General features: G+C 49.0%; 3 protein-coding genes across 3 annotated transcripts; 1 reads left to right on the forward strand and 2 right to left on the reverse strand.

Moving 5' to 3' along the window:
- Positions 1 to 4,283: 4,283 nt before the first annotated feature.
- On the reverse strand, positions 4,284 to 5,239 carry C8R40DRAFT_1171392 (uncharacterized protein; the record flags this gene model as incomplete). The annotated part of the gene is made up of 4 exons (XM_046231697.1): positions 4,284 to 4,831; positions 4,887 to 4,966; positions 5,021 to 5,136; positions 5,195 to 5,239. The coding sequence occupies 4 exons, from the start codon at positions 5,237 to 5,239 to the stop codon at positions 4,284 to 4,286; spliced, it is 789 nt and encodes a 262-aa protein (XP_046085388.1).
- A 5,122-nt stretch (positions 5,240 to 10,361) lies between these two features.
- On the forward strand, positions 10,362 to 11,157 carry C8R40DRAFT_1070108 (uncharacterized protein; the record flags this gene model as incomplete). Its single annotated transcript, XM_046226192.1, has 4 exons — positions 10,362 to 10,370; positions 10,417 to 10,569; positions 10,827 to 10,898; positions 10,954 to 11,157. The coding sequence occupies 4 exons, from the start codon at positions 10,362 to 10,364 to the stop codon at positions 11,155 to 11,157; spliced, it is 438 nt and encodes a 145-aa protein (XP_046085389.1).
- Positions 11,158 to 11,274: 117 nt separating this feature from the next.
- C8R40DRAFT_1171395 (uncharacterized protein) lies at positions 11,275 to 11,952 on the reverse strand (the record flags this gene model as incomplete). The annotated part of the gene is made up of 4 exons (XM_046231698.1): positions 11,275 to 11,427; positions 11,484 to 11,699; positions 11,755 to 11,814; positions 11,866 to 11,952. 4 exons carry the CDS (start codon positions 11,950 to 11,952, stop codon positions 11,275 to 11,277), a joined length of 516 nt encoding a protein of 171 aa, XP_046085390.1.
- Positions 11,953 to 12,761: the final 809 nt, after the last annotated feature.

The raw sequence follows: 12,761 nt of genomic DNA on the forward strand, positions 1-12,761 counted from the left end.
CGGCATCTGCTTCATCCAGGCTAACCTCCTCCTTGCCTCGTCCGCCTCGTCGATGGGTCCGAATTTGGAGCCGAACTCTCGTTTGAATTCTGTCCAGTCTTCGAGACAAGTGTACTCCCCCCTCAGTCGTTGCCGATTCAACGTGTCGAAGTGGGAGAGTGCTGCACCGGTGAGATGACTAGCTGCGGAAGCGCACTTGTCCTTTTCCCGAGCATAGATGGTAGGTCGTACTCCAAACATCCTTTCCAAACTGAGGACCCACGTCTTCCATGCAGACCGGTCGTCACCTGCGAAGCTTTCGATCTTACCGACGTCGAGCTTCGACTCAATGGTAATCCGATTTTTTTCTTCGTTGCTCTCCCACGTACTTCGTCCCTCGTTAGGAGGTCTAGCAGCTGCCTTACGGTGCCAACCTTGTCTTGGATCGTAGTACCAGGGTTGGTCCGGGTCATAGCGTGTTGGAGGTACATCAGGAGCTCCAGTGGGGAGCTCTCCTCTGTCCTCCTCTCTCCTTCCACCATTCCTACTCGATTGGTTCTGTTCCCCCTCATTGGAACCTTCCGAATTACTATCACCCGGTCCCCCGGAAGGTGGTGGAGGAGGAGGAGGCGGAGGTGGTGCCCCTCCCCCGCTCCTTCCTCCCTGTTCTCTTTGACCCTGTCCCCCTTGACTCAGAGGTTGTTCTCGATCTCTCGATTGACTAGAAAAATGTGGGGGAGGTACTCTAGGAGGGGGGTTAATACCGCCTTTGCCTCCTCCCTCGTTTTCCAACGCGTACGCTCCTCCTTCTGGTCTCCCATACTCCCCTAGTTCAGCTCTTTGCACTCGGGCTCCCCACTCGTGAATACGTCGTCGGTCCACACTTGGAGTATCCGGGATCTGTCCTGCTTGTTCTACCTGGGGGTTTCCATCCTTAGCTCCTGTAGGAGTGTTTCGGTTAAAGGATATTGGTTCCGTAGCTTGCCAGCTCCTTGGCTGGGGAACTACAGGAGAAGGACCCCCCCTCGTATATTCTCTCATTACCCTAGGTGCTCGCCCGGATAATCCCGCCGTGTTTCCTGTTTTGGAAAGGGGTCCTCCAGCCGGTACTTCCCCCGCTGTGAATCCTTCCTTTACCTCACGGAGTTGTTCCTGGAGCGTCTCAATGACCCGAGCCTGTTGTTGGATCATTGCTACCGATTCCTGAGAGTGTGCTGACTCGAAAGCCATGCCAGGTCGGTTCGTCTGAGCTCCCGTTACAAAGGGAGTTCCAAAAGGAGCTCCCTGCGGGGGTACCGCCTCTTCGTGAACTGCCAACGTTCTTCGTTGGTTCGGACCCCTTTGACTTTCCGTTCCCACTGCCTGAGATTGCATCGATACCGACCCTTGATACGGAATGACTGATGGATTGCTCAGTCTTGGAGGAACGTGTACAGGGTTGGGAGCCAACCGAGCTGTCAGATCTTGTCCAGAGATCCGGGATGAATGTTGTGCGCCATCCTCACCTCACCAAACTGGTATCGCTGCGTCGAGACTGGGGTTAAAGGTTTCGTTTGCAGGTTAACTCTGGGGGGAGGAGTCGAATTTTGAGCCAAGGCATGTACAGTGGGGGAGGTCCCAGAGCGTAACTGGGGGCTCCTCGTGGCCGTGTTACCGGGGTTAAGGAGTTCAGGAACCTCGATATTCCTGGGCAATGAATGTTTCTGTGCCAGGAAACGACCATCAGATCCATGGAGCTGCCCTTTCTGGTCAAATTGCTCCGGAGGGAACTCCCCTACGCTTTCGAGTTCGCATTGAACCATATACGAGGTTCCCCGATTATCCGCGACCAGTCTGCGACGGAATTCCAAAGCTCTTTCTAGATTCGATCCAGAAAGTTCCTCCGACAGCATCAGAGTGTCTGATTCTGCTAGTAGCGTCCGGTGTCGGGTCTCCTGCGAACACAACATCGCTTCAGACTCCTCACTCCTCACCAGAAGCTGGTGCATATGCCTCATGGGCGTGTACGTGTATACCGTCTGCCCGTTACGGACCCGGACGGGACTATCCTGATCAGGCATTGACTCCACTGGGGCCAGGAGGTGAGCCGTGGTGTATCTCCTGCGTCTACGATTTTTTGCAGCGATTGCGTTAGCATCCTCGTTACTTTCCTCATCGATTTTAGCTGCTGCTTCCGCTAGGTTTGCGTTCCGAAGTATTTGGATCGCCTGGTAGTTCGGTATGTTAACCCTCGAAGGGGGAGGTTCAAACCGTACGGCTCCTGATCTGTAGTTAGAGGCTCGGTACAATATACGTAGCCCTGCTTCGCCACAGAATTCCTTCTCCCTTCCATGGGTATGAGGAAGGAGGGGAAGTATTCCCCTCGAGTTTCGGAACGATCGCCCGTAACGTGCCTCTGCCTCTAACAGTTCCAACATCCTCTCTGGGTCCAACAGGACGTTGTACAGCCAGAGAAAATCTGATCGGTTTGCGGGGGTCATCAGCCACTGCTGGGCCTTCTCTGGGAGATCTATCTCCAGTTGAGTTCCCACTGTTAGGAACTGTACTCGTAGGTCTGAGAATTCGAGACCGTCTCCCAATATTTCGATCCCCATTGACTCCAATACCTCCCTTAGGACCATAGCTACATCCTCCGGGATACACTCCTGAATTCGAATGACGTCTTCCAGACGCAATGTCATTTCGGACAAGGGTTGTACTGGGAAGTTGGTCCTGCTATGGTGTATTGCATGTGTACGCTCCCAGTTGGGCGTATTCATAGCTGGGCTTTTCAGGAGACTGGAGAGCGAACTTCCTCGTCTCGGGAGAGGAAGGTTAAGGGACTGTACTGGAGGCGTTGGTAACCTCCGGGATGACGTCCGAGATTGTTCGGATACGGCAGGGGATACCCTCCTCTCTGGAAGTTTCTCCTGTTGTCGTACTGAGAGAGGGTCAGTACTCCCCCCTTGTATCCTTTCGATAGCGGCTACTTGACCGCTGACTCTTCCACCCGCGTTCGAAGCTGACTCCATGTCTAGCTGCGGTACCGGTCCAGGGGGAGGTCCTCTCGTTCCCCAGGTAGGGGAGTATGCGAAACCTCCCATGGGACTACTGGCAGGTTGGGCGTAACCCATGGAGGTAAACCTCCGTTGTGGTGGTCCCATCCCAGGTTCCACTGGAGGGGGCCCCTGAACCTCCGGTTGACGTCCCTCTGGGGTCCGGATGTTGCTGGCGGTTTCATCCCCGAACGACTGTTCTGGGATGGACATCAGGCGTTGACCAGCTGCCACCGTGATGACAGTGGAGCTAGCAGCCTGGTTCGATTTTTGAGCTTGTGTCGTGTTTCCACGAGATAAGGCGCTCTTTTGTATCTTTGATTCGGTCTTGGAACTAGAAGGTCGTTCCGTTGACGTCGCCGACATTTCGTCGCGACGAGTCCGTTCGGTGACGGGAGAGCTTGGTATAATGTAAGACCTGGGTCAAAATGGGTCTTAGGGTAGGTTTGGTATACGAAGTTTTATGTTGTAGCGTGCTAGGAGCAGGCTGGAGCTCGAAGGGAGCTACGAGAACCGCGACCGAGGACGGGAATGACCTAGTAGTGCCTGGAACGACGAGATGATGACCCTTGAGGGGTTTCCTAGGAGGTCCAGGGAGGTCCCTAAGGCGTAGGGAGGTTAAGGAAGAGTGCGGGACTGTACGGTATTGCGTAGTAGGAGTTGTACTCGCTAGAACGTCAATATAGGATCGAGTAGGTCGTGCACGCAACTGGGTCTCGAGAGTGTAAGCTCCCGAGAAGGGATATGTCAGGGAGGGTAGGTCCCTGGGGGCTGAGCTTGAGGATGGACGTCCTCGAGTGTGGGAGGTGGTAACGGAGAAGCAATACGTAGTCCGACGTGAGGGGTAGCTTTGACGTTACCTAGATCGAGGTCCCGAAGCTTACGAAGTAGCTAGGGAGCTCTGGGAGGTTTGGGGAAGGGTAGCTCACCAAGACGGGTAGGCGTTGGGGAGCTTTAGTAATGTTCGAGGGAGCTCGGGGACTCACTCGGAAGGCTTAGACTTGAAGTGAAAGCGTATATTCGATCGTATAGATGATCAGAGAGACAATAGCCAGAAGTAGAGAGAAACAGAGGTAGAGAAACAGAGAGTAAAGAGAAATCCGTATGGTTAGCAGGTACAAAGGGACAGGGACTGGACCTATGCAAAAGGGTGTGTGTTCAAAATATACCAAGCTGGGGCTTCGGGACGTATCAGAGCTACTTAAATAGGTACAGGAAGTGATCAAGGGAACATCAGGGGCCATGAGGCGTGTAATCGAGATTAGTATCTTAATGGGGTAGGTGTAGGAGGGTTTCGACGCGTGTCGGGGGAGGTTTAGGAGCTGTCTTGGATAGGTACAGGCGTGGATCTGGGGAGGTACGGGCGTGGATCGGTACTGAGGGGTGAGAGTGTTTGGCTGATACTGGGGCTGTCCTGGTCGTCACCATTAAGAGGGCTGTGGATAATGGTCGAGGCATGACACTCAGATCCACGGATTGCCATCCAAGCCCCCTTCCATCCCGATTGAACCATACCCAAATTTGATATCCCCCGTCCTTAATGCTCCTATGAATGTATATTGTCCCCAGCATTCTTGGAATTGGCGTTTCTGGAAGTGGTCCATCCAAGTCAGCTGGTGATTGGCTGTAATACCAGGCAGTCTCTCCTTTGCTTGCATGTGACCTAAACGGAGTGGTCTGTAGCTTTGTCGGTCCATAGGTATTGCCAACAATGGAGCTTGCACGTTTCGACTCCTTTAAAAAGTATTTCGGGGCAGGTGCAGAAAATTTGAAAGTAACGGGTGTAGCTCCTCTTACTTCGGCAGCTGTGGCGGAGCCTGCCCTCAGAAAAGTTGTCAGAACAGGCCTTTTCGTGGAGAAGGACTGAAAGACCTGGACTAGCATGCTTCTCGTCTCGTTGTTTGACGGCTCCCTTCTGGGGTGGGGGCGTTCTTGCCCGCCCTCGCGTGTTTCTGTCTCAGTTTCAGTATCTGGATGTGACAGGACGCTGATACAGATTGACATACACCTCTTCAGCATTGGGATTAGGATTATCGACAATCTTCTGGACGATCCCATCGTCGTCCAGGTCATAACGGTAATACTCGTGGATTTCCCTCCTGTACCAACCCAATTGACGGGGCTTGTCAACAGTCAGCGAATGGTCAGTGTTGGTTGTTGAGGCTAAGTTAGAATATTACCGTCGAACCATGGTTTCCGTTGTCGGTGGCCTCGTCTGGCTCCATTCTTGAAAGTATCAGTCGAAACGTAGTGCTTATAATCAGATCGAGCTCGAAAAATGCTCTCATCGTAACATGTGCATGTACATGCCTCTATCGAGCTTGGATTGTGGAATTAGCTCAACTCTTCTCAGCGCTAATCTCGCAAGTACTGCCATTAGGAAGGATAGCTTCTGTTTTCGCATGGATGATGTCTACGATAGGCAATTATTATCCTATCAGTATTCGCACTACGACATGATGGAAGTAGGAGCGAAATTTGCCGACGTAGGCTGATAGCTATTGTCCCTGAATCGATAAATCAGTTGTGAGTTCCACCGTCTCGTACATATTTTTCCAATACTCAAAGATGTGTTCGCACAATTCTATTTTCCAGAAATTCTGTCTTTGAGCCAAACTCGATTGTTGTATGGCTCGCCGCCATAGAGATGATTTGGACGAACAGCCGTGCCGATGTCAAGAGTGTTTGACGCACAATCCGGAGGGATTACTGGTTTCACGGTCTACTTCGATTGCACATCGGCATCGGGAACGTCTGCGCGCTGCTTTCTCCAGTGTCGAAAATCCAGAAATGAATCAAACAGACGAGAGAAACAATCTAGAGAGCATTTCCAATGGAAGTTCGCAGTCGGATCCCAGGCCACATATCTCTTCTCCTTCTGTTCCGCCTCTTTTGGTTGAAATGGAAGAAAACGAAAACTGGCTGCGATCAGTCGTATCTGAGAAAGATATACGTCTAGAAACTCTATACGACTCAGAGACTCATTTGGAATTCATCAACCATCCTTCTCCCAACCTCTCCTTTGTCTCTCCGGATCCAGAAACCTTACTCCATGTTAATTCCGGAGAATTCAGTCTCAAGACAACCAGCGCCTGTAATATGCGATTTTTGGAGACGGAGTCAAGATTCTGTGGTCTGCTGAAGCAAATTCAGGCCCTTCCACCGGCAGTACGTTCGATAGGAGAATTGGATGTGGAGAACGAGCTATACACAGCATTACACAGGATTCATCGCTTCAAAGGTCGACAATGGAAATTACAAGCCCATCCCAACGGTATCGGGGGAATGACAGTCAACAATAGTATGTGAATTTTTGATATCCTCTCCTCCAGTGTCTGAACCCCTATTAGCTCGTCATTTTACAGTTCCCAAGGTAAAGCCTGATATAGCGCCAATTTTCATTGCTGCCTTGATAATATATATCAAATTCCAAACCCCCGTCCACCAGATGCGAGTCATTCTGGCATTATTACGCTGTATTGTCAGAGTGTTGAAGAGAAACAGCGAGGTTGATTCGCACATTCCTTCCCAGATTCCAAAGGATGTTCACACTATCATCGATTGTTATGACATTGATCCCACCTTGCACGCTTTCGTTGCATGCCCCACCTGCTATGCACTGTATCCTTTGACAGACGAAGCGCTAAAGAATGCAGAAAGTGTCTATCAAGCAAATAAACCTCTTCCCGTATGCAATGAGAGGTCTCATCCAGACTCAGCGCCGTGCGGAACAACCCTTTGGAAGACTCGTCGCATTGACCGTCGAACATTTGTTACCCCCATACGAAAACAGATTTTTCAGGATCTGAAGGAATGGATAGGAAGAATTGTGGCTACTCCAGGCTTCGAAGATGCTATAGCTCAACATCAGCAAAGCCCACCTCCCGCAGATGGCGATCCAGAAAGAGATTTTGTGGATTCCACAACATTTCGCCAATTCAAGGGCGCGGATGGCGAGTCATATGCAATACCTAAAGTGGGCCCTTCTGGATCGCCGGACCTGCGACTCGTGACAAGTCTAGGATTCGACGCTTTCAATCCGTTCCATTCCAAGACAGCGCATGCAATAGTCCAATCCACAGCTCTATACATGGTCATCCTGTCTTTGCCAGAGCACCTTCGATATTGACCCGAGAACATGTATCTGCTCACTGTCATGACTGGAAAACCTAGCCAGCATCATATCAACTTCACCCTACGTAAACTGGTGAAGCAACTACTTCCTTTCTGGGAAGGAGTGTTCCACGTACGCACCGCACGCTATTTTCTCGGGCGAAGAGTATTCATAGCGCTAATTCCTGCCGTATGTGACACCGAAGGCGCACATCAGCTTTCGGGATTTGCCTCGCATAGCCATACGTACTTCTGTAGACGATGCCTTTTACAAATCGGTGACATTCACAATCTTGTTCCGCAAACATGGATCATGCGCGACCCTGCTCAGCATAGACAGTTAGCTCTCAAATGGAAAGAGGCTTCAACGGAAGAAGAACGTCAGAAAATTTACAATGAGTTTGGGATTCGATGGTCGGAGCTCTTAGAGTTACCGTACTGGGATCCTGTTCTTTTCACGATCATTGACGACATGCATTTCGCGCAGCTTGGGCTCTTTGAGACTCACCTGCGTGACGTTTGGCAAATTGACCATGAAAAATCCGGCGGCGATGGTCTTTATCCAGAAGTCAAAGACCAGCAGAAACTTTCCAAAGCCAGCCTGCGCAATCTCCTAAACGAAATCCGGGAAAATCGAACAACCTTACAGAAGCGCTTGCAGGAACAAAAGAAAAAAACTCTTTGGTACATTTGTTTCAAGCTTGGGCTACGCACTGGGGTCCGGAAGAAGAAATCCTTGGTAGACCAAATCCTAACATGGGTGAGTCTTGCATCGATTATCCATTGTGTATTCATTATGATGCTGCTGCTAGCGTTCGAGCTCCGGACCGGCCAATGTGCCTCAAGTTCCTCCATTGAATTATAATGATATCCCCGATGCCTGGGAAGGCGATGTGCTAATGGACAATGTAAAATATCTTTTATCTGCGTGCTACTTGAACACCTTACCTTGGAATGTAGGATTCCGATGTTGTTTCGGATTCTGGGGTTTCTGATGCTGTATGCTTAAGTTTGTCTTTTGAATACCTACTCATTAATCAATTTAAGATAGTCATTTGGTTCGAGAGCTTCATCAGCCCCATTGGTGATGCGCCCTGCACCAAGTTTTGCTTTCAACAGAGACTCTGCCTTCGAGAAACTCAAGTCAAAAACGCTCGACTTCGCAGGCAAACCTCCTTCGCTCAGCAAGCCCAACCTTCGGACTCTCAAAGCACTATGCCAGGATCTGGGCATTCATTACAATTCAGTTGATAGTAAATGAATTCTAGCTGCACGAATCTTGGACTACGTGTGTCTTTCTTTGAGCTATATGATACACTTCTGATATTCGTGGGACAGCGTAAAGAAAATGGGTCAAATGATCCAGTGCCGGTTTCGAAATTCGACCCACTAGTTTATGATAAGATCAAAGCCAAGTTCGAAGTGGAGGAGCCCTCGAGACACACGTTGATGAGCTATGAGCACACCTACCTCGAGTCCTTAAGCATAGACTACAAGGTTCCACAGTTTGATACTTCCGATCCCCCTCATTCGACCATGACCAAAGATGATCTCGGTCGAAGATTGCTACTCTGGGTGAGCCACCACCATCATTGAAATTACATTGACGTTCCAATCGTTGTTAGCGACAGGAGCATCGTGACACTCCCTTGAAACAGACCCTACCTCGACATGTTATTGGTAGGGATCTGCTGGAGGAGATATGGGCGGACATGAAGCGAACCATTTTACCTACTTGGATTCAATCGCCGCCTCCGAATTGGGGGACTCCTGCGCAAGGAAAGCTTAGCGCTGAGGAGTATAAAGTGGTATGCTCAATTTCACTGGTCATTACACTAGTCCGGGTATGGGGATATGGCACCGAAGATGCTCAGTCACGTCATTTCAAGATGTTGCTAAATTATCTGGACCTTGTTCATGCCGTTCATGTCCTTTTGCTCCGCGAAACATCTCGGCAGTCAAGGGAATACTACGTGTTTCATATGCAACGATATCTAGAAACTGTCCTGGTGTTATATCCTGATTTCACGCTGAAACCTAACCACCATTTCTCGCTTCATGTTGTCACTGACCTGGAAACAATGGGCCCAGGGCATGCACGGAGCACCCCAGTATTTGAACGCATCAACCACTCTCTACAAGAACTCAATGCAAATCAACACTTGGGTGATTTTTGTGTTCTTTATCATTGGCGAATGTTTGGTGACCATTCATTTCAGGTGAAGTCGAAGCTACAATGTTGACGGCTTATTGCCGGCAAGCCAACCTGGAGTTGATCTTGGATCACAATGCAGATGTACGACAAGACATTGATGAAGCCCTGAATGCTCTGAAAAACATTGAACGGGAGGATCATCGCGGAATGTTCGCTGGAACTGACCTGTCGGTTTGGTCAAGCACTGAGTTCAAGGCCACTCCCTTTTGGATCCAACACTCTACTCTAGATCGCATAACAGATCACCTATGTGGGATATATAATGTTCCTCGGTCTCATTGGAGTTCCACGCTAACTCGTCAGGCCCATAACTTGGCGGGTGTTGCAATTGGGCGGGTGATCTACTCTCATAGAGTCCGGCAGAATTCCGTCGTTTTTCGCCATGACGATACATTCCTTGCTGGCACGATCGACAAGGTCTTCACTCACTCCCATTCCCACCCTGTCACCCAGCAATGGAACACAATCACATATCTTGAAGTTTTGGCCATGGAAGCTATTGATGAACGGGACGATTTGTATAGACAACTTCATTGTGGCTGGTTGTGTCTGCAAACGCCTATTACACCAAGGACCCTCACCATACCGTTGTCAAGTCTAGTCTCGCACTTTGTCAGGACAGAACTATCCCTCGCTGTGAAAGGAAATCCTGTCACGCATGTATACCCTGTCCCAAAAGTAAGTAGAACATAATCTCTCTAGATTTCTGTTAATGAGACATATTACTAGGTGTTCTTTGATAACAATTCACCATTGCCAACCCCGACTAGTTGAATGGGAAATTATCGGTATGCCCTTCGTAGTTCTAGGATTCTGGGCTGCTCTTGTATTACGGAGTGAATGAATGAATTAAGAACAATGACTTTTCTTCGCTCCGTCGATCGTAATTTGAACCTGAATGGGATCTTTGCTTTTTTACTAGCTTAACCATTGTTGAACAAAGACCTTTGACAAAATTGAATCATATATAAGTTTGGGGCTTCCTTCCTCGAAACCACATACCTTCGACTTAAATATCCATGAGCTCTGTAAGTTTTGCACTACCTTTCAGTTAGCATACTGAAACTCCGGCAGAAAGTTCACATCCTATCATCCGACACTCAGCAGTTGCGGCTATTGGAGCGGCAGGTCGAGGAAAAGCGTCGAGAGATTCTCCAGCTTCGCAGCGAGGTTCAGGAATTGCAGCAACAGTTAGAATCCCCAAACCGAAAGAGTCCAGAAGTCGATGTACGTGCTGATTTATCTCCTATGAATTGAGCAACACAGATCTAAGAATTCAATCCAGATCGGCCTGGAACCCAAACATCAGCATTCTCTCACTCGTTTAGAGAGAGCGATAGCAATGAATCTGAGTTTTCGTACCCAGATACTGGCTTGCTTGGATTGCGATCTGAACGACTCGAAATCCATAGATGCAATCTCATCAGATGACGTTCGTATAGTGTCTCAATTTTCTCGCGGACGTTATGTGATCAATATTCTAGTCAAAGCAATTCTGGTCTCTACTCCAGCGAGTTAAATCTTCGAGAGCGGAGGTCGTCATATCAGAAGCTTTGGTCAGTAATGTCATCTCCATCACTATCACTTCGACGACTAATACAATTTCACTAGATGCTTTCCCCTGGTGCAGACAATGTAGAAGATGAGCTGTTGAAGGATTCGACAGCGAGCTATGACAGCGGTAATTTGACAGCACTGATAGTGGAACAATGTCTTGTACTGTGCGATATGGCCGGGAAGTTGAAAGGGACTGGTTATGAAGATGATCTTTTCCAAGAGTGCACCGACTTATATCACCAGGCACAATATTTGTAGAGAATTTTCCACATATTGATAGAATAATATGTGCATTCAAGTTTTTGTATGACATCTTAATCATAACTTCAGCCAAAATTTGAGCAGTATCCAACCGAGGAGGTTCAATTGCTATAGTTAGACCAAATATGTTGTATAGAAATAATACACTATGAGCAACGCTGCGACCAATTCTCCGACGACCGAGATTATCAACCAGATGATTGAAGTGAAGACAAAAGCGCCAGTTAGAATCGTCATATCTACAGCAATCTGTAGGATGGCGGAATCCTGTACATGTACAAAAGTCAGTACATGAGCAAAAAACATAAGATACTAGACATTACCATACTCCCAGCCGCGACTCGAATTTGAACTGGATCCGAGGTATAGCGATGGACGAGTGTGAACATCACAACACCGGGAGTTACGAACCCGATAGCAAGTGCATGCGGTTGACTTAGAAACATTGTTGAAACCTTCCAGAGAAGTCTGGTCGAAAACAGAAGGTAGCTCAAGATACCTGCGTTGAATAAAACGTTTGGAAGTCGAAGAGTATCTGACTGATTAATGATGGGTCTCAAAAGATGCTTTAGATCAATGAAAAATAACACTCACAGCGAAAGCCCTGAAGGCGAAGAAGCGATGGGCATTGGATCCTGGAGCTTTAGGGATACACTGATGAAAGGAATTCAAAAATGAATGCAAGTGACTCGGTGACCTACATACACCACGATCATTAAGATTGTCGCTTTCGTCCTGCTGAGCCTCACTGAACCGATTTGTCTTGTTCTGATATTGACCACGGACTGTCATGCCCTGACCACAACCAACCAGTCCCAGCACCATCCCACATGCTTCCTTACACCTCCCCAAGACATCCGACCTCCCCAAGACAGGACCACGGGTACTACGCACCTCCCCAAGACAGGACCACGGGTAATACGCACCTCCCCAAGACTATCCTGACAACCTCCCGACACGCGTACGAAACTCCTTAGCACCAGCCCCATTAAGTACAAATCTCGATCACCTGTCTCCTTCGACTACTGCCTCATGTCCCTAGGTTCCGATGTTCCCTTGTTCACTTCCCATACCTATTTAAGTAGCTCCGTAACGTCTCCAAGCGCCAGCTTGGTATATTTTGAACACACACCCTTTTGCATAGGTCCAGTCCCTGTCCCTTTGTACCTGCTAACCATACGGATTTCTCTTTACTCTCTGTTTCTCTACCTCTGTTTCTCTCTACTTCTGTCTATTGTCTCTCTGATCGTCTGTACGATCGAATATACGCTTTTACTTCAAGTCTAAGCCTTCCGAGTGAGTCCCCGAGCTCCCTCGAACATTACTAAAGCTCCCCAACGCCTACCCGCTTGGTGAGCTACTCTTCCCCAAACCTCCCAGAGCTCCCTAGCTACTTCGTAAGCTTCGGGACCTCGATCTAGGTAACGTCGAAGCTACCCCTCACGTCGAACTACGTATTGCTTCTCCGTTACCACCTCCCACACTCGAGGACGACCATCCTCCAACCTAGTCCCCAGGGACCTACCCTCCCTGGCATATCCCTTCTCGGGAGCTTACACCCTCGAGACCCCGTTGCATAAACTACCTACTCGACTCTATAT

Source organism: Lentinula edodes, assembly GCF_021015755.1.
Source record: "Lentinula edodes strain Le(Bin) 0899 ss11 chromosome Unknown C8R40scaffold_21, whole genome shotgun sequence".
Classification (NCBI taxonomy): domain Eukaryota; kingdom Fungi; phylum Basidiomycota; class Agaricomycetes; order Agaricales; family Omphalotaceae; genus Lentinula; species Lentinula edodes.